This window comes from Delphinus delphis, chromosome 1 (genome assembly GCF_949987515.2).
Source record: "Delphinus delphis chromosome 1, mDelDel1.2, whole genome shotgun sequence".
NCBI classification, from domain to species: Eukaryota; Metazoa; Chordata; class Mammalia; order Artiodactyla; family Delphinidae; genus Delphinus; species Delphinus delphis.
Window position 1 is genome coordinate 43315704 of NC_082683.1, and position 20957 is coordinate 43336660.

Genomic DNA, 20957 nt, shown 5'->3' on the forward strand with positions numbered 1-20957 from the left:
CTTCCATGTCCTGGATATTGTAAATGCAGCTGCAATGAACATTGTGGTACATGACTGTTTTTGAATTATGGTTTTCTCAGGGTATATGCCCAGTAGTGGGATTGCTGGGTCGTATGGTAATTCTATTTCTAGCTTTTTTTTTTTTTTTTTTTTTGCGGTACGCGGGCCTCTCACTGTTGTGGCCTCTCCTGTTGCAGAGCACAGGCGCCACCAGGGAAGCCTCTTATTTTTAGCTTTTTAAGGAACCCCCATACTGTTCTCCATAGTGGCTGTATCAATTTACATTCCCACCAAGAGTGCAAGAGGGCTCCCTTTTCTCCACACCCTCTCCAGCATTTATTGTTTATAGATTTTTTGATGATGGCCATTCTGACTGGTGTGAGGTGATACCTCATTGTAGTTTTGATTTGCATTTCTCTAATGATTAGTGATGTTGAGCATTCTTTCATGTGTTTGTTGGCAATCTGTATATCTTCTTTGGACAAATGTCTGTTTAGGTCTTCTGCCCATTTTTGGATTGGGTTGTTTGTTTTTGTGATATTGAGCTGCATGAGCTGCTTGTAAATTTCGGAGATTAATCCTTTGTCAGGTGCTTCACATGCAAATATTTTCTCCCATTCTGAGGGTTGTCTTTTCGTCTTGTATATGGTTTCCTTTGCTGTGCAAAAGCTTTTAAGTTTCATTAGGTCCTATTTGTTTATTTTTGTTTTTATTTCCATTTCTCTAGGAGGTGGGTCAAAAAGGATCTTGCTGTGATTTATGTCAGAGTGTTCTGCCTATGTTTTCCTCTAAGAGTTTTATAGTGTCTGGCCTTATATTTAGGTCTCTAATCCATTTTGAGTTTATTTTTGTATATGGTGTTAGGGAGTATTCTAATTTCATTCTTTTACACGTAGCTGTCCAGTTTTGCCAGCACCACTTATTAAAGAGGCTGTCTTTTCTCCGTCGTATATTCTTGCCTCCTTTATCAAAAATAAGGTGACCATAGGTGCGTGGGTTTATCTCTGGGCTTTCTATCCTTTCCACTGATCTATATTTCTGTTTTTATGCCAGTACCGTACTGTCTTGATTACTGTAGCTTTGTAGTATAGTCTGAAGTCTGGGAGCCTGATTCCTCCAGCTCCGTTTTTATTTTTCAAGATTGCTTAGGCTATTCGGGGTCTTTTGTGTTTCCATACAGATTGTGAAATTTTTTGTCCTAGTTCTGTGAAAAATGCCAGTGGTAGTTTGATAGGGATTGCACTGAATCTGTAGATTGCTTTGGGTAGTACAGTCATTTTCACAATGTTGATTCTTCCAGTCCAAGAACATGGTATATCTCTCCTTCTGTTTGTATCATCTTTAATTTCTTTCATCAGTGTCTTATAGTTTTCTGCATACAGGTCTTTTGTCTCCCAAGGTAGGTTTATTCCTAGGTATTTTATTCTTTTTGTTGCAATGGTAAATGGGAGTGTTTCCTTAATTTCTCTTTCAGATTTTTCATCATTAGTGTATAGGAATGCAAGAGATTTCTGTGCATTAATTTTGTATCCTGCTACTTTACCAAATTCATTGATTAGCTCTAGCAGTTTTCTGGTAGCATCTTTAGGATTCTCTATGTATAGTATGATGTCATCTGCAAACAGTGACAGCTTTACTTCTTTTCTGATTTAGATTCCTTTTATTTCTTTTTCGTCTTGGATTGCTGTGGCTAAAACTTCCAAAACTATGTTGAATAACAGTGGTGAGAGTGGGCAACCTTGTCTTTTTCCTGATCTTAGTGGAAATGCTTTCAGTTTTTCACCATTAAGAACAATGTTGGCTGTGGGTTTGTCATATATAGCCTTTATTAAGTTCAGGTTAAGTTCCCTCTTGCCTACTTTCTAGAGGGTTTCTATCATAAACAGGTGTTGAATTTTGTCAAAAGCTTTTTCTGCATCTATTGAGATGATCATATGGTTTTTCTCCTTCAATTTGTTAATATGGTTTATTACATTGATTGATTTGCATATATTGAAGAATCCTTGCATTCCTGGGATAAGCCCCACTTGATCAGGGTACATGATAATTTTAATGTGCTGTTGTATTCTGTTTGCTAGTATTTTGTTGAGGATTATTACATCTATGTTCATCAGTGATATTGGTCTGTAGTTTTCTTTCTTTGTGACATCTTTGTCTGGATTTGGTATCAGGGTGATGGTTGTGATTTGTTTTTAAACAAGGCTTGTTCTGAAAGCTTTGCCCCATACTACACCATAAGCTGTATCAGGGCAGCAACTTTTGTCTTGCTCATCTTTGAATCTCCCACTCCCAGAAAAGTATCTGGCACATAGTAAAGCCTCAATCTAATATGCAGAAACCATTTGCTAATGGTCTCTCCTCATGCAGCTCAATTAAATATCACATAAAAATAGGTGCTGGTTTGATATTCTTTAGCATAATCAGGTTGGCACAAAATAGAGACAGACTATTACACAGTGGTTAAAATTCCCACATATTATATTTTAAAGGCACCAGACCAAAACAGGATTTTTTAAAAAGTAGATCAATCACCTGTTGAAATGTTGCTTCCTCCAGTCCTGATCGACGGAACTCTGCAAGGATGGCTCTCAGGAAGCTCTGTTCCAGAACGGAGGAATTCCTTAAAGAAAATGAGGAGATGTGAATTCTCCTAAGTGGCTGTACCACCAACCCAAGGAAAGCCAAATAAAACTTCTCTGTGTCTTTAGAGAAGAGAGAGAAAAAAACTTGGGACTATTTCCTCCTATATTCCTATATGATTTGGCAAGGATTTCCCTTCCCCTCAAAGTCTCAAAATGATATGAAAAATAACACTTTGGAAGTAAGGGAACACAGCGACTATATTGGACATGTACCAGCACCCCCATTTCATGGTTGAGTGTATCATTCAATGTGAGAGAAGTAGCTACTTCCTTCTTCTTGTTTCCACAGCACTTTACTTCATAAACACCTATAGTGTAACTCAATACATGGTAATTATTCTCCTATTATACTAGGATTACATTTCTGTCTCTTTGACTAGACTATGCCTCTTAAGAAAAGGGACAGCACTGTCAGTAAATGCAGGTTGTATGAGTAAAAGCTTTGAAAGGGAAGCATGCTTCCATGGCCCTCTCCAGTGGTCTTCCAAGGGAAGTTCAGGGTCAGGAAGCAGAAGCGTCTTACTTGATGGCAGTGATGTATGACGATGAAAACATCTCCTCTACTGCTTCCAGCAAGTGGGCTGTAGTGACCAGGCCAGGGGAGTCGGGCTTCTGGCAGGAGAACTCACAAATCTCTGTGGCACGCCTACAAATGTCCAGGCAGCGTCGTGCATCTCCAGAGAGGGCTGCTACCTACAAGAGGGAACATTTTATTCCTCGAGATCCCCTTGCCGTCTCAACCCAGAAGAAAAACCAACTGATTCTGTGTTCAGATAAAAAGGAAGGGCAGGGCTGGGAATGGACTTAAGCATGAAATTAAGTACTTGGCCCTGGCTGGGAAACTGGTGGGAGCTCAGATATAAATTATTATACCGTCCGGGACTTTTCCCCCAAGTCCACACCACACCTCTGTCTTGGCCTTACAGATAATTCCAGAATGGAAGAGACAGAAATTCTCAACTTTATTTAATATTAGAAAAATGAAGAAATCTAAAAGAAGAGACCTTTGGCCCAAGATCATTACTGAACCATCTGGAGACACAAGGGTCTTGTTCCTTGCATGAAGAGAAAAAGCCAAGAGGCTGAGGTGGAGCCTATTTTGGAGATAAAGCCACGGTCTGGGGCTTCCCTGGTGGCGCAGTGGTTGAGAGTCCGCCTGCTGATGCAGGAGACACGGGTTCGTGCCCCGGTCCGGGAAGATCCCACATGCTGCGGAGCGGCTGGGCCCGTGAGCCATGGCCGCTGAGCCTGCGCATCCGGAGCCTGTGCTCCACAATGGGAGAGGCCACAACAGTGAGAGGCCCGCGTACCGGGAAAAAAAAAAAAAAAGCCACAGCCTGAGCCTCCCTCACAGCATGTAATGAATTTTGGAAACTACCTGGTCAATGGCTAAATGAACCAGAATCAAGAGGGAAGGAAGCCATGAAGCTGGAGGACCCAGAGCAATCTGTGGTTAGATGAATTAGACCAACCCCCCATGCCAATGGCTCTGCTTTTGTGCCTGCCTTCCTTTCCATGTGCACAGAGGCTGGGCTCCCTTTACGGGGAATCCTATACTCTCTCCCAAGATGACATAGGAGGGCTCTTGCATTTTAAATTTAACTGCGGGAACTCCTGGAGTCACCATTGCCTGCAAGGATTTCTGTTTGTATATTCCCAGTGCTTGCCAGCAACCCCATCATTCGCCTGACAACCATCGCAGGCGATGACATCCTGCCTGATAGCGTCCCAAAGTAACTATTTTCTTCCAATTATAAAACATTAAGTTTAAAAAAGCAAAGCGTATAGGCATACACATACATGCATGCGCAGGCATACACACACCAAAAACTAAGACATTAAAAGGAGTCATTTCTGGGAAGTGGGATTATAGGAGATTTTATTTTTTTATTTTTTGACTCTTTTTTCAATTGGGGTATAGTTGCTTTACAATGTTGTGTTAGTTTCTGCTGTACAACGAAGTGAATACATGTATACATATATTCCCTCCCTCTTGGACCTCCCTCCCCCGCCATCCCACCCATCTAGGTCATCACAGAGCACCAAGCTGAGCTTCCTGCGCTATACAGCAGGTTCCCACTAGCTATCTGTTTTACACATGGTAGTGTATTTATGTCAATCCCAGTCTCCCAGTTCATCCCATCCTCCCCACCCCACCCCTCCACCGTGTCCACATGTCCGCTCTGTACATCTGCATCTCTATTCCTGCCCTGCAAATAGGTTCATCTGTACCATTTTTCTAGGTTCCACATATATGCATTAATATACAATATTTGTTTTTCTCTTTCTGACTTACTTCACTCAGTATGACAGACAGGATTATAGGAGTTTTTAAATGTTTTGTGTCTATTTCTGTTTTCAGAATTCAAATATAAGACATTCAAAACAAAAATCACTTTTCCAATAACCCAAGACGGAAACATGAGCACCAGCGTATATTATTCCCTCCTTCTAATCTCCCATATTCAGCTGGTGAGGATGTCCTGGGGATGTTTCCGCCCTATCACTCCTTTCCTCTGTGTGAAGCAGCACCATACAGTGGTTAATAGCAGGGACTCAAGGGCTGCTCAGAGGCCTAGAATCAAAGTGGACAGGTGACCCTGGGAGACTAGAAAACACCCAAAGCACTTCCCACTCTGAGGGTACCTGTGAACCTTGGCGACCATAAGCACTCTTTTTGACTGCTTCTGGGGTGAGGGAGACAAAAGAAAAAGCTGGGGCCACCCAACATGGAATCTAAGAAAAGACCTTGCATAAACTTGGGACCCAACCTCCAGTATGAGGGTGAGTGAAAGACTTATCATGCAGAAGGGATGGCAAGAAAAATGGCCTGTTGTGACCTTGGCGTTAGGTGGGTGTAGGGTGACAAAAACTCACCGAGTCTTTGCAACCACAAGCCCTCACATGGATTTGTACCCCAAATTTATGTTCTCCTAAAAACCTCAGGTAGAGAATTTTGTTTAAAAATGGTCCCAGTTGGTAGTGCCCCTCAGTAACTGACAGAAGCACAAACAAACTAAATGAATTCAACTTCAGCCCAGGCCTCAATCAACTCTCAGATAAAGCTCTTAAGAAACATGAGTATACAGTTAAAAAAAAAAAAAAATCAAGACACAAAAAACAAGGAAACAAGGCCATACAGACATGTGAATCAGCAATCAACAGAAGTAAACCTACAAAGACTTCAGATATCGTAAGATGAACAATATAGGTATGTTTCTATGTTAAGAAATAAAAGAAAGGTTTGAAATTACAGGCAAGAGTTTTGGGTAAAAGCAGCAGCCAAGTTTGAAGTCTTCTGAAACCTTATTTAAAGACCAAAAGAACCCTAAATAAGAAAAGGAAGCAACTCGAGAGCAGTAAACAATATAATTCTGAAAGTTGGAAAGAAGTGGCAGGGTACTGGTTAACCTAGCAGACTGAGAAAGCCCATTCCTAAGCCCGCAGTGAGGAATCCAAGAACAAACCTAAGTTACACTAAAAATCTTCAAAATGCTCAGGAGTTAGTGATACTGGAACTGGAGGTAAAGGGGGAAGTTTGGCTAAAATAAAGAGGACTGGTTGAAAGTTAAGAAATGGATGCCCTAGATCAGGAGTCAGCAAACTATGGCCTACCACATGTTTTTGTAAATAAAGTTTTATTGTAACACAGCTATGTGCATTTGTTTACATATCATATAATACATGGCTGCTTTCACAATGCAAAGGCAGAGTTGAATAGTGCTGACAGACCATTATGGCCCAGAAAGCCTAAAACATTTACTACTGGCCCTTCACAGAAAGTTTGCTGACCCTTGCCCTAGACCTCTCCCCCATTTCATGCTGTTGGTGAACATCAGGGCCACTGAGGGAGGGTTTAGGGCTCTGTGAGAAAATTTTGTGCCTTGGTAATTTGTACTGTTTCCATAAAACTCTTTGCCCCCGAGATTATCCCTCTTATGTACCATGGCAGGAGACCAGAAATTTACTCTCAAGCAAGGATAAACAAAAAAGTCTCTGGACGAGTAACACTAGGTATTGTTGCAGAGGAGGGGATGTCCCTTACTAAATATAGATGGTTACTATTTGCATGCTGAATTTGAAGACCTCCACCCTCCCTGACTCCAGCCCACCTCCCCTGATCCTAGAACACTGCCCTGCAGGCAGGACAGGGGAAGCCTACTCTTTGAAATCTGACTATCCCAGAAAATATGGGAATAAACTAAAGATATTGAAATTGGCCCAATCAGATTACCCCTCAGCGAAGCTCTCGATGAACAAGCCCCACTTATATACTCAGAGCTCCCAATCAGCTCTGTAATCTCCACCCTTAGACCTCAGCGGACCACAATGGCAGCTGAGGAAAGTCTAACGATGCAGGATAGAGACCAAAACCAACAGACAAAGCATCTTAGAGGAAAAGGGAGAAAACAACCTCAAATAAGTAGGATGGTATATAAAAGGACCATTCAGAGGAAAAAAAAGAACTTTTAGAAATAGCATGATTGCAGAGGTGGAAAACTCTACCAACAGAAGGGTTAGATAGTAACTTTGAGGATCTCTCTCCTAGAAAGCAAAGCTTGGAGATAAACACCATATCTCGCTCACCTCTGACCCTAATAGTACCCAGCTTTGAACAGGTGTTACAGACGTGTGTTGCTGCTATAGGCATTCAGAGTTCACATCGTTTCCAGTAAGAAACTAGAAATACGTTTATAACTGTTTTTAAGTGCTGAAATACTGTGGATGTGTGGTGTCTTTCATTCAGCTCAAGGTGGACATTTACCCTGAGTTGTTCCTCAGCAGCCTCGGAGAAGTCTTAGTGGAATCTCAGTTGGCATTCTCCCAGTAAGCTGGAGGGGGTAGGCATCCCACACTTCATATCTACCATGGAACATGCACCCTGCTAGGTACATTACAGACATGGTCTCATTTAATTCTCACAATGACCCTATGAGGTAACTATTATTATTCCCATTTTTCAGAGAAGAAAACTGAAGCCCAGGAAGTTTTTAAGTAACTTTTCTGTAACTTCCACATGCTTATTAAAGTATTAGAGCCAGAATTCAAACCAGGTTTGTCTACCTCACTCACTACGTTGCCCTTTTTCAAAGCTCCCTGAATCAATTAATCTTCACTTGTATATAAGCCCACCATACTCAGAGCCTTCTAATTAGTTATACAATAAGAAGGTTAAGGAATTTTTCAGAATTTTGTTTCTATGTTTTGGTATTTGTTTTTACAGGACTTCCTAATTTTTTCTTCATCTCCAGAGCACCCAGCATAGGGCCTCACATGGGCAGGTACTCAGCAAAAACTGTCGGTGTGACTAGGAGCTCCCCAAAGGCGACTTACCTTCCTGGCTACCAACTGGATGGCATCATCCTCAAAGGCCTTTAAATGTTTGAGTCGGGACACCAGGATCTGTTGCAGTTGGCTGTGAGTATAGGGCTGGAAGGACATCCTGGTTAGACCCTGGGGAGTCAAGATGACAGAGGAACAAGTTCACGGATTTCCCACTCCAATAGTCCTGGTGGAAAGCCACCTGCAAGTCCCCAAACCTGATTTCCAAGTCCCATGTAACAATTTACACATTTCATCCCAGGACTACCACTGCTTCCAGCTCCTTTTGTTACTGACAATGGCCTGTGGGATCCTGTAGGGCAGTAGCTCTCGACTGTTTTTTCATTTAGCTTAAAAGAATCTTCTATTCTACTGGAATCATTTACAAGTAGATCTGAGCAGAGGTGCTCTCGTCAGAGTGGGTGGGACGATCTTCACCTCTACAACATGCACCAGCTTGGCTCCCGGTGTCACTCCTGCTGAACCACAAGGTCCACAAGGGCAGAGACTGTGTCTGCCCCATTCACAGCCATACTCTGTGCATCTAACACTGGCTGACAAGGGTAAGCACTTAAGTATTTTTTTAAATAATTAAACCTTTAGGGTTCTGTGCAGTTTAAGAGTGCAAAGGTAGCAGAACACCAAGAAGATAGGTTTGCAGAAAGCCATGCAGTGGTGACATATTTAATTCCAACTTAGTAATTATAAGAATTTCAGAAATCACATTTCTTACTTTTCCTATTTATTTTAGAGTCCTATGTTTTCATTTTTGGAGAAACCCTTGGCCCAGCTTATGGGTCTGTAAGAACAGCTTGAGAAGGGCCCTACCAGTCGGCTGGACACCCGGTTCATCATGATGCGCTCTGGCAGATCCATGGTGTTGGCAATGGTCAGGACCACAAGCCGGGCCTCCTTGTGAGTGGGCCAGTCAAAGAGATTGTACATTACGTCTTGTTTCTGAGTCCACAGAAGGTCGAGCTGCCAGGAGACGGAGAGAGACGCAGGGTCAACCACAGAGACGGAGCCGGGGCCCCGGAGGGAAGCCTGTTACCACTGCTTTAGCTTCAGGTGCTCTCAGGTCACACCACCAGCAAGGACGTCAATGGACACATGCCTCTCACCACCAGAGAATGGGCCAAAGTGAAGGGAGCCAGGACTTGCCGCCCGCCCAGTATTTGCTCCCGGAACATTGCAATCAAGTGCCACGCCACTTCCTCTCCGGTCCTTCCGTGGGCACCTCCTTACCTCATCCACAAGCAGCACAGTGGTTTCCTGAGAGGACCCTCGAGTGCGGAATCGCTTAGCCAGCAGTTCTGCCGCGTGGTGAGCTGTTGCCCTGTGACCCGTCAGCTTCTGCATTGCGGTGGGGCGGGGTGGGTGGGGGAATGTGTGGTGAACTGTAAGGACTTTACTCCCCTGGGCTTAAAGTTAAATCTGCATATAGAGGAAGCTATTCAGCCTGAGGACTTCAGTATCCTACCCTCTGCCCTCCACTGGAAGGAGAAGAGAAGGCACCAAGAGACAATAGTGTTTGAAATGCAAATGGGCCACAGGCTGGCCCCAGAAGCCCCTCCAAAATCATTAGTGTGTGACTCTGTAACTGGACATTGCTTGTTCCAAGATAACAGCTAATGAATGAAAAAGTGAGATGCAAACTTCGGCCTACCTCTGACCCCTTTTCCGGTTTGCCACAATGCCCGCTGTGTACAAATGTTTTTCACCATGTTGGTAAGTACTAGCTTCCAGAAATTCCTATCCAGCTCCTAGACTTCAAGGTCCTTGAGGGTAGGAATTCTGCCTTCTTTGTCCTTGCTACCTCTACACCAAGGACAATGCTTGGCAAGTTGTGAACATGTAATATGCACAAAATTAAGTAAACCTTTCCCTTTTCATGTGCCACCCAGAAACTGTATTTTCCAAAAAGCCCAAACAGGGGAATCCCTGGCAGTCCAGTGGCTGAGACTCCGTGCTTTCACTGCCGAGGGCCTGGGTTTGATCCCTGGTCGGGGAACTAGGATTCTGCAAGCCGTGGGGCCAAAAAAACCCAAAGACCAAAAGACAAACCAAAAAAACCAAAACAAAAAGCCCAAACAGCGTTGCTCACCTGCAAGATTTGCACATAGACTTGGTGGGGCTCTGTCAGCTTCATGCCATTGACCTCAATGTATTGAAAGGGAGGAACATCATTTGCTTGGGATGCCTGCTGCAGGCAGCGTATCACCTCGTGTACGGTGGCAGTCTTCCCTGTCCCAGGGACCCCGGAGATGTACATGCACCTGGGGCAAGAAGAGAAGACCCCGGGCTAGGTCTGTGCAGCTGCCTTACACTATCATCAGTTATGAATGAGTATGAGAATGTGTGCTGAAGGAAGGACACAGGCCCCTGAAATGTGGAGGTGGGAGCAGTAAGGACCATCCTTGGAAGCTGATCAGAGCAGGACCTGTTTATATAGAACCATTCATTCTATAAGCAATGCTGTATGCCAAGTGCCCACCCAAAAAAGGCCAGTGTCATTTTCTCTGTAAGACAGAATTCTATAGAATTACTTTGACAACAAAAACTGCTTCAGAAGCTTAGGCTTCAGCAATGGCCTTGCCTGTTCTGACACCAGGGAAAGCCCGCTTGGGTGAACTACAGCACCTGAGGTGGTACGCTAGCAGGGCCTTCTGCCCTGAGCATCCTGCTTCCTCAACATGACTCACCCTCCAGTATGGTCAAGGAGTTTGCTTTCCACAAAGTTGTATATGTCCTGGAATTCCTGTTCCCGACAGGGAAGAGACGCAGGTACAGCAGAAACATGCAGTCTAAAGTTGGTGGTAAATGAGAGAAAAGGAGGACTTCAGAAGCATTTTACTATCTACTGAATAATAAATGGAAAAGATTTATCTATAGTTTCTATTTGAAACCTTAATCTCACATCCAAGGGAATGCCTTCATTCTTAAACTTCTTCATTTGGCCTTTCTCTACCCAGACAAATCACCCAACTCAGTGCTTCTAACTAAGAGTACATATCACCTGGGGAGGCTCCTCAAATCACATGGGTGGACCTCATCCCACATGAGATTCTGATTCAGCTGATTTCTGGCAGGATCTAGGCTTATGTATTTTGAAAAAGTCCCCACGCAGTTCTAAAGGGTACCGCAACTGAGAAGCAGTGTCCTGACTCATCACCTTCCAACCCTGAGAAAGTGGTGGCAGTGGACTGCAGACTCCTCCCAGAGCCTGTCCACAGTAGGTCACCCAGACACTGCTTGAGGTTTCTTCTTTCTAGACACACACGTTCATCTTACTCTCTACCTTTATTATGTACACCAATGACTACAAAGCACTCCCAGTTCATCTGAATGAAAGCAGGGGCCCCCGAGCGGCGTCACCTCAGCCGGGCCTCCTCCAGCACATTGGCGGGCTCCTGGGCAGCCAGGTTTCGGCTGCGGATCCGGGGAGTGGCGTGACGTGGTGTTCTGGGCTCGGGCTGTATTCAAAAGACAGAACATTTAGATAATCAACAAGGACCTACTGCAGAGTAAAGGGAACTCTACTCAATATTCTGTAATAACCTATATGGTAGGGCTTCCCTGGTGGCGCAGTGGTTGAGAGTCCGCCTGCCAATGCAGGGGACACGGGTTCGTGCCCCAGTCTGGGAAGATCCCACATGCTGCGGAGTGGCTAGGCCCTGTGCTCCGCAGTGGGAGAGGCCACAACAGTGAGAGGCCCGGGTACTGCAAAAAATAAAATAAAATAAAAAATAACCTATATGGCAAAAGAATCTGAAAAAGAATGGATATATGTATATGTATAACTGAATCACTTTGCTGTACACCTGAAACTAACACAACACTGTAAATCACCTATACTCCAAAATAAAAAAAGAGAGAGACAGAACATATTTCAGAAGGAAAAAACAAAGCAAAACTCCATCCAGGATGCATCAGCAAATCTGATTCGTGATGAGCTGATAAAAAGAGGTCGTGAATTCCTCTTAGTTCCTTCCTGTATAAATTACCAAGATTCTCCCTTTCTCTCCTACATTACATATACATTTTGTTCATCGTCCAAACACAATTTCTTATTTCTAATTTACTATAGTATTAGGATTTGAAAACAATGTCAGTCTGAGGAAAGAATGAATAAAAGTATGGATTAAATACTTTTCAAAGTAAAATACTATCTTCAAAGAAAGGCAAATTATTAAAAAATCCTAAATACTCTGCCCAAATAGGGTACAGTAGCAGCATAAACTGGGTTTGATTCCTAAGATCCTCCTCTATTCCGCCCCCACGAGTTGCATTCACTGATTAAAATAAAAAAGCATCTTTAAAAAATATAAATAAAAAACATCTTCCTCTAGCCTTCTTTGAAAATATGGTCAATCTTTAGCTCAGAACTTCCACGATCCACTACACAGTACTGGAAGAAACCTCCCTAGATTTTTCCACTTCGAACCATAGGGTCATTCAGTTTAGGCCCACAGACCGATTTCACCATTCTCTTTTTTTCCTTGCTGCTGGTTCATTAGAGCAGGCCTGCTACCCAGTAGTATTCATGGTGTTTCCACAAAGCACTCCCTTTTGTGGGGGCATTTCACCTACCCACCCTCTGCTTGTAGCCAAGCTATAAAGTGATAGTCTCTACACCTCTTCCCAAACGCAGAACAGCATTTAGACCCTGTTAACAGCTTAACATCTATTAACTCTGGAGAAAACAGGAAAATAATAACAAACCTTGCTGAGAAGGTTTTTTTTAAGAAAAAAAAGTGGACTTCTGACTTTTTTATTATGCTAAAGAGGCCCCCGCCCCGCCCCTAAATCCCTTCTTCTGGGTGGGACCCAGGAGATGCAATCAAACCAGATCATCCGGGTGAGCTATTCTACAAGACTGCCTCGTCCAAAGCCGATCTATTGGATTTCCTTCCCTAAAGGTCTTTTCTTTGACTTCAACCCAAGCCCAATCACATTTTTCTTGATATGGGAAAATGGAGATCAGCTTTAGAAAGGTCCCTAATTAGGCATTTCTAAATTGTTCTAAAGAACAAGATGCTGTACGAAAAATGTTTCCTAATATACTAATGCCCTCACAATAACACTAATAAGTTAATGGCCTTGAAAAGTCATGTGATAATGAAACCAATTTAACTTTGTTTAATCCAAACATTTCTCAAACATGTTTAAACACAGTAAGACCCTCTTTTCTTAATAGCTTTCAATGCTCTGCTAAAGTTCCACAGAAAGCAGAGAGACATCCATTTACCTCTTCCATGTTTCACACAATTCATTACCAACACCTAGTAGTGCTCCCTATTCCTCAAGTGCACTGAGTGGCACAACAAAACCAATGACACGGCTCAGCAGCCCTGGATTCAATACCCACTGAGCACTGACTACACACAAAGCCCTCTGCCAGCTTTCAAGGGAAATGCAAAGACTGAGGAGTCCGTTCTTACAGTTCTTGTCCTTCCCTCAGGCAGTCTGGCTCTTGGCCATTTGGTTCCGTATCTTAAAAGGAACTTGGACTCAAATTTTATCACTGTCTACTGGGTTCATTTTCAGTCCTAGGGTTCACGTAGAACCTTTCCTCCATGAATACACAGGGAACTTTACTCAATACTCTGTAATAACCTATATGGAAAAAGAATCTAAGAAAGAATGGATATATGTATATATATATATATATATATATATATATATATATATATATATATATATATATATATATATAAAACTGAACCACTTGCTGTACACCTGAAACACAACATTGTAAATCAACTATACCCCAATATAAAATAAAAATTAAATTAAAAAAAAAGAAAAAGAACCTTTCCTCCATGAATACTCCAAGTGGCATAGCTTTGAATATGACAGACCTATGCTCAAAACCCAGCTGTTATTAGTTGTGTGACCTCAGTCACCACAATTTCTAAATTACGAGAAATAAACCTAAAAGAACCTTACGGTTTTCTTTGGTGTCTTGGAGGGGGTCTGTAAGGATGACTTCATGGAAGAGCGTAGGTTCCTGGACACACTGCTGGGTGTTCTCCTTGGAAGAGGGGGTGTGGAAGCCTCTTCCTCCTCACTGTCAGAGTCTGAAATCTCGGCTACCGGCAGAAACTCTTCATCTTCTTGGTCAGTTTTACTATTACCTAAAAACCTGAATGGTAGGACACATTATTTTCTGATATTTGATGTCTGAAGTCTACATAAGAAGCTCCTAACAGATCAGTGTGGATTCGAGGTATTGCAGTCTCTCCTGCAACGGAGCAATTTCAGATGTGCTCCTCTTCTTGGGCTCTTGCTACCGCAAAGCTCTATTAAGGGCTTTATTTATATTATCTCATTAAACCCTGCAAAACTTTGTGACTTGTTTATTATTATTCCCATTTTATAGATGAGGAATCCAAGGTTTAGAAATGTTAAGTAAACTTCCCAAGGTTACACAGATAGTAAATGACAAAGCCCAGGTTCAAATCCAAGTCTATCAGAATCAAAGTTCATGCCCTTAGGCACCACACTAACAGTCTTGCTGGGTGTGATGATGATGGGGCCCTGGGAGCCACCTAAGGCCAGGGCAGTGTTTCTTGCCTCTTTCAAACTATGACGTTTATGTGAAATTAACATAATTCCAGACATACTAGGTAAAGGAGAATTTCCATGGATTAGCAAACAACAAACAAGAAATAAAAAGAGGATTTAAGAAATAGGATTATAGATTTCACAAATGGCAGGATGTTTTTATGCCTGCCAAGCAGCAGTCTTACCTAAGCTGCTGCCTAATCCGATTCAAAGTCAAGAGAGAGCTCTTTCTGCGGATTCGACAACGGGGAGTAGAGGTAGCTTCATCCTGAACTGGTTCTTTGGCCTCCCTGCGAGATACCACAGCAAGGTTATGGAAAGCAGTTTGGGGCACCAGGGATCAGCAGCGGGACTAGAAGATAGTCAGGTAGCCTGACTGGCTCCTATTCTTTCTGCAGCTACTTTGGAAGGATCTAATCACACTGTGCTAAAAAGTTTGTAACTGAAGTTTGACTCAAACCCAGAGATTAAAGTTTGCCAAAAGCTTATCATTTAAATCAGACTCATCACCTCTCCCAACTAGAGATCAGAACATACTAATCCTAGGCAGAGTTTCTTATCCTTTTTTAATTTCTGACATATCGGTGGATTTACTGTCCACTCAAGGTTAGCAGAAATGCAGCCATATTTTCAATACAAAGCATTTATCAAGCAAACTAGGTTAAGCCAGGGCTGCAGTTTCTGAGCAGGAAACATTGCCATTTCAGGCTCGTCACATTCCCTGTGCAGCCCATTATTTATAAACATTGCCCAATGTCAAACTGCAGTCTTTTCTAGATGCATTATCTTCTTGTACTGTATGTATCTGAAAATGGCTTCCAGTTTAAAAGAAAAAAAACCCAAAAACCTAAGAAAATCACTGTTAAAATGTGGCAAAGAGCCACAGCAAGTAATGAAATCCAGGACTGTGAAGCAGTTCAGGTTTGGGAAATTATCTTCTGGAGCCGTGATCCCCAAAGGACAGCTGGGTATATCAGAATCACCCAAAGAGCACCTCAAAATGCAGATTCCTGGGCCCAACGCTTGGAGGTTGACTTCCTACATCTAGGGAAAGGCTTAGATATCTGTATTTTGGAAAAGCTGGTGATTCTGTGACACAGGCAGATTTATCAGCTGTGACACACACTTTTCACATCATGTGAAGGATCTCGATTTGCTCTGTGGGAGGCAGGGAAGCATCCCCAGTTACCTCTTTTTGATGTTTTCTGGTTTCAGAATCACAGAAGGCACCACCAAGGATTTCTGTCCCCCCCTGACAGGAGTAAATGTTCTTTCTTCACTAGTCTCTGTCATTTTCAAAGCTGGGACTCGAGTTCTCAGGATCATGCAACCATCAGGTGAAGCCTTCTTGTCATCCTCGGCCCAACACTGCTGAATCTCTCCAGCTTTCTCTGGGGTTTTCAGAGCTGCAGACGAGTTCTGAGGACCATCAGGCTGAGACCTCTTTGAAGGCGAGGTGATCTCAGAGAAGGCCACTTTCCGTTTCATTCTTCCAGGAGACTCCAACGAGGCCCATGAAGCCTGCTGGGAAATCCTAGTGTTATGTGTCCTAGGGAAACCTAAGTTCAAGAGAAATCACCATAGACAATGTGTGAATTTTATAGCTAGCACTATATACACCCCTAATATCTTTATAGATAAACTCATTCACTGAGTGATACAAAAACATGAGTTATCCATATTTTGAATTATTCTATGCTTTCTTTTCCTGCGCCAGGTAGCTCTTATTATTTTTAGTCTCTCTCTTGAATTCTACGAGTAATTTTGCTAGCTAGAACCATAAGTCAACAGTTAAATCAGCTTTTATAGATAAATGTTCAGGTCAGGTTTTCTGTGAAGTAATCTACCAGAAGAGTGGGTCTCAACCAGGGTGATACTGCACATCCTCAGGTCCCATTCAACAGCATCTGAAAAAATTTATACCAATGACTCTGTTGAGTAATACCAAGTCCTAGATTTTTCTTAACCCAGATTATATCTACCAACAGAGAGAAGATGGGTCCCCGGGGGTGCGGGTGGGGGGTAACCAACTGGGTTCTAAGAATACACAGAGCCACATTTGGATCTGCTCCTCTCTCACCATGACCAAAGGCACCAAGAACCTGGACATTCATTCACAGATAGCAATTGAGCTATTAAAAGATATGTGGGACTTCCCTGGTGGCTCAGTGGTTAATAATCTGCCTGCCAATGCAGGGGACATGGGTTCGATCTCTGGTCTGGGGAGATCCCACATGTTGCCGAGCAACTAAGCCCGTGCACCACAACTACTGAGCCTGCACACCACAACTACTGAAGCCCATATGCTCTAGGGCCCGCATGCTGCAACTACTGAGCCTGCGAGCTGCAACTACTGAAGCCCACGTGCCTAGAGCCCTTGCTCTGCGACAAGGGACGTCACCGCAATGAGAAGCTCGTGCACCAAAATGAAGAGTCGCCCCTGCTTGCTGCAACTAGAGAAAGCCCGCATGCAGCAACGAAGACCCAACGCAGCCAAAAGTAACAGGGCAGATGATACACATAAACGTCTATAGTATGAAGTTTAAAAATTGTCCTAAAGCACCTAAGTGCTAATAAACATGGCTTTTGAGACAGACCTTGAGAGAAAGGCAAAATTTCAACAGAGTTGAAAGGGGAAGGAGGGGAATAAGTGAAGAGAATAAATGAGATTGATGTGAGCTAAGGCAACGAGGCAGGAAAGCACTGGGCAGAGGAGTTCACTTTAGTCACAGCACAGGGTGTGTGTGGAATAGCTGCAGACAAGGTAAGAAGTCATCTAGTACCTGTGTGGTAAATACGAGGGTAACTCATGTCTAGATTAATGTAAAAATGTCCCAAAGTCCTAGTCTCCCTCATGCCTCATTTCCCCATCTTTCTGTCAAAAACAATCCAAAATATTTTCATCATATCTGCCTCATCTAATTATGTAACTGTGTCAAGTTTAAATTTTTTACCCTAACTTTCAAGGTCCTACAAAATCAACAGTGAAAAAAACACTCAATTATTTCTAAATGGTGGTATTACAAATTATTTCTCTAGTAGTCTTCTGCATTTCCAAAATGGTTTATATGTTTATATTCAGCTCCTAAACATTTGCATTCTTGATAGCTCCTACTAAGGAGCTATCAAGAATGCAAATAACTTATACTCAATGAGCTTGGCACATAAACAGAAAAATTGAGGACACATAATAGGATGAGGATGAGCTCTCAGAACAGCCATGGAGTAGCTTTCAGATATATCATTAGTGAAAAAAGTTAAAATGGAAAAGAATACATCCAGTATAATACCCTACTGGGTAAGAAAGAATGGGAAATAAAACGATAATAAAATAAAAATTATATGCATGTTTGTATATGACTGTGTGTATATATGTCTGTGTGTGTTTTGATTTATCTGTTGATTTTTACAAAAACCAAAGGAAAAATAAACCAGAAACTAATAAAATTGATTACCTACAAAAGATGAGGTAGAAACAGGGAGCAAGGGTAAAGAAAGGAATGGGGCTTATCTGAGTACACTTGTCTTAAATAGTTTCGACTCTTTAACTATGCTAATGTTTTAAATGTTTTGAAAATCAATCAAAGATGGGAAAAGCCCTAGAATTAAACAGAAATGAAAGAACCTAACTGTATATCACCAATAAAATAACCATTGTTGGAAGAAAAAAATTTAATCAAAGTAACGTTACTCCCTCAGTAGAATATATTCTAAAGGCATAAAAACTGCAAATCAATTTTGATTTGGAATTATGGAATGTGGGAAGGATGGAAAGAACCCCATAGTATAGATTAGAAGTATGAGTATGAATTTAAGAGTTTTAACACTATATTATAACAAATATATATATATATATATTTCTTAGCTCTTCCACTAATGATCTAAAAGCAATGTCACCTTAGTAGCTAAGCTCTTGAAGAATTAGCTAATTACAGGGCTTAACATCACTAATCATTAGAGAAATGTAACAATGACATACTACCTCACACCCATTAGCATAGCTACAATCAAAACCACAGAAAATAACAATATAAAACAACATAATAATAACAAGATCTAAATAGTTGGTGACAATGTGGGGAAATGGAACTCTTGTGTCTTACTGATAAGAATGTAAAATGATGCAGCTGCTATGGAAGAGTACGGTGGTTCCTCAAAAAATTAAACAGAAAGGAAATTTTACCCCAAATAGCCAAAGCAATCTTGAGAAAGAAAAACAAACCTGGAGGCATCACAATCCCTGATTTGAAACTATATTACAAAGCTACCGTAATCTAAACAGTATGGTTTTGGCACACACAGATCGATGGAACAAAATAGAAAGCCCAGAAACAAACTCACATATATATGACCAATTAATTTACAACAAAGGAGCTAAGAACATACAATAAGGAAAGGACAGACTCTTCATTAAATGATGCTGGAAAAATTGGACAGAAGAATTGAAACATGCAGAAGAATGAAACTGGACTATCTTACATCATACACAAAAATTAATTCAAAATGGATTAAAGACTTGAATGTAAGGCTTGAAACCATACAACTCTTAGATGAAAACATAGGTGGTAATAAGCTCCTTGACATGGATCTTGATGATGATTTTTTGGATCTGACACCAAAAACAAAGGCAACAAAAGTAAAAACAAACAAGTGGAACTACACCAAACTAAAAAGCTTCTGGACATCAAGGAAACCACCAACAAAATGAAAAGGCAACCTACTGAATGGGAGAAAATATTTGCAAATCAAATATCTGATAAGGGGTTAATATCCAAAGTATATCAAGAACTCATACAATAGCAGGAAAACAAACAATGAGATCAAAAAATGGACAGAGGACCCGAATAGACATTATTCCAAGTGAAACTATACAGATGGCCAATAGGTATATGAAAAGGTGCTCAATGTCACTAATCATCAGAGAAATGAAAATCAAGATGAAGTATCACCTCACACCTGTCAGAATGGCTATCATCAGAAAGAAAACAAATAACAAGTGTTGGCGAGGATATGGAGAAAAGGGAACCCTTATGCACTGTTGGTGGGAATGTAAATTGGTGCGGCCACTATGGATAACAGTATGGAGGATCCTCAAAAAGCTAAAAATAAAACTACCATATGAGGGACTTCCCTGGTGGCGCAGTGGTTAAGAATCCGCCTGCCAATGCAGGGGACACAGGTTTGAGCCCTGGTCCAGGAAGATCCCACATGCTGCGGAACAACTAACCCCGTGCACCACAACTAATGAAGCCAGCATGCTCTAGGGCCCGTGTGCTGCAACTACTGAAGCCCACACACCTAGAGCCTGTGATCTGCAACAAGAGAAGCCACTGCAATGAGAAGCCCACGCACCGCAACGAAGAGTAACCCCCACTCACCGCAACTAGAGAAAATCCGTGCGCAGCAACGAAGACCCAATGCAGCCAAAAATAAATAAATAAATTTATTTAAAACAAACAAAAAACTACCATATGATCCAGCAATTCCACTTTTGCATACTTATCTGAAGTAAACAAAAACACTAACTTGAAAAGACAAATGCACCCCCATGTTCACTGTAGCATTATTTCCAATAGCCAAGATATGGAAACAACCTAAATGTGCATCAATGGATGAATGGATAAAGAAAATATGGTATGTGGGACTTCCCTGGTGGTCCAGTGGCTAAGATTCTGCACTCTCAATGCAGGGGGCCCAGCTTCAGTCCCTGGTCAGGGAACTAGATCTCTCATGTCACAACTAAGAGTTAGCATGCCATAACTAAAGATCCCTCATGCTGCAAATAAGATCCATGTGTTGCAGCTAAGACCCACGGAGCCAATTAAATAAATAAATATTAAAAAAAAAAAAAGAAATAAATGAAGCCAATCTTACATAAACTTTAAAAAAATAAAAGAAAATGTGGTATGTATATACAATGGAATATTACTCAGCCATAAAAAGGAAGGAAATCCTATTATTTGTGACACAGATAGACCTTGAGGGCATTATGCTAAGTGAAATAAATCACACAGAGAAAGACAAATACCATAGGATTTCACTTATATATGGAATCTAAATACAAAAACAAAAATGAAAACCAAGCTCATAAATACAGAGAACAGATTGGTGGTCGTCAGAGGCAGTGGTTGAGGAATTGGGCAAAATGGGTTAAGGTAGCCAAAAGGTACAAACTTCCAGTTATAAAATAAATAAGTCATGGGGATGTAATGTACAGCATGGTGACTACAATTAATACTGTGTTGCGTGTTTGAAAGTTGCTAAGAGAGTAAATCTTAAAAGTTCGCATCACAAGACAAAAAACTGTAACTATGTATCATGACAGATGTTTCTTTTTTTTTAAATTGAAGTATAGTTGATTTACATTGTTGTGTTAGTTTCTGGTATATAGCAAAGTGATTCAGTTCTATATATATATATTCTTTT

The 20957-nt window shown here is 41.7% G+C and overlaps 1 protein-coding gene across 1 annotated transcript in view; it reads right to left on the reverse strand.

Annotated features, from left to right (window-relative positions):
* ORC1 (origin recognition complex subunit 1) overlaps positions 1–20957 on the reverse strand; it is a 29935-nt gene that overhangs the window by 1901 nt on the left and 7077 nt on the right. Inside the window, exons 7-17 of the mRNA XM_060005126.1 lie at positions 15721–16090; positions 14717–14821; positions 13914–14109; positions 11340–11437; positions 10667–10768; positions 10069–10240; positions 9210–9317; positions 8793–8942; positions 7977–8096; positions 3166–3335; positions 2533–2620 (exon numbers count right to left, since the gene is read on the reverse strand). Coding sequence (XP_059861109.1) covers positions 2533–2620; positions 3166–3335; positions 7977–8096; positions 8793–8942; positions 9210–9317; positions 10069–10240; positions 10667–10768; positions 11340–11437; positions 13914–14109; positions 14717–14821; positions 15721–16090 — 1679 coding nt within the window. The remainder of the gene's footprint in view (positions 1–2532; positions 2621–3165; positions 3336–7976; positions 8097–8792; positions 8943–9209; positions 9318–10068; positions 10241–10666; positions 10769–11339; positions 11438–13913; positions 14110–14716; positions 14822–15720; positions 16091–20957) is intronic.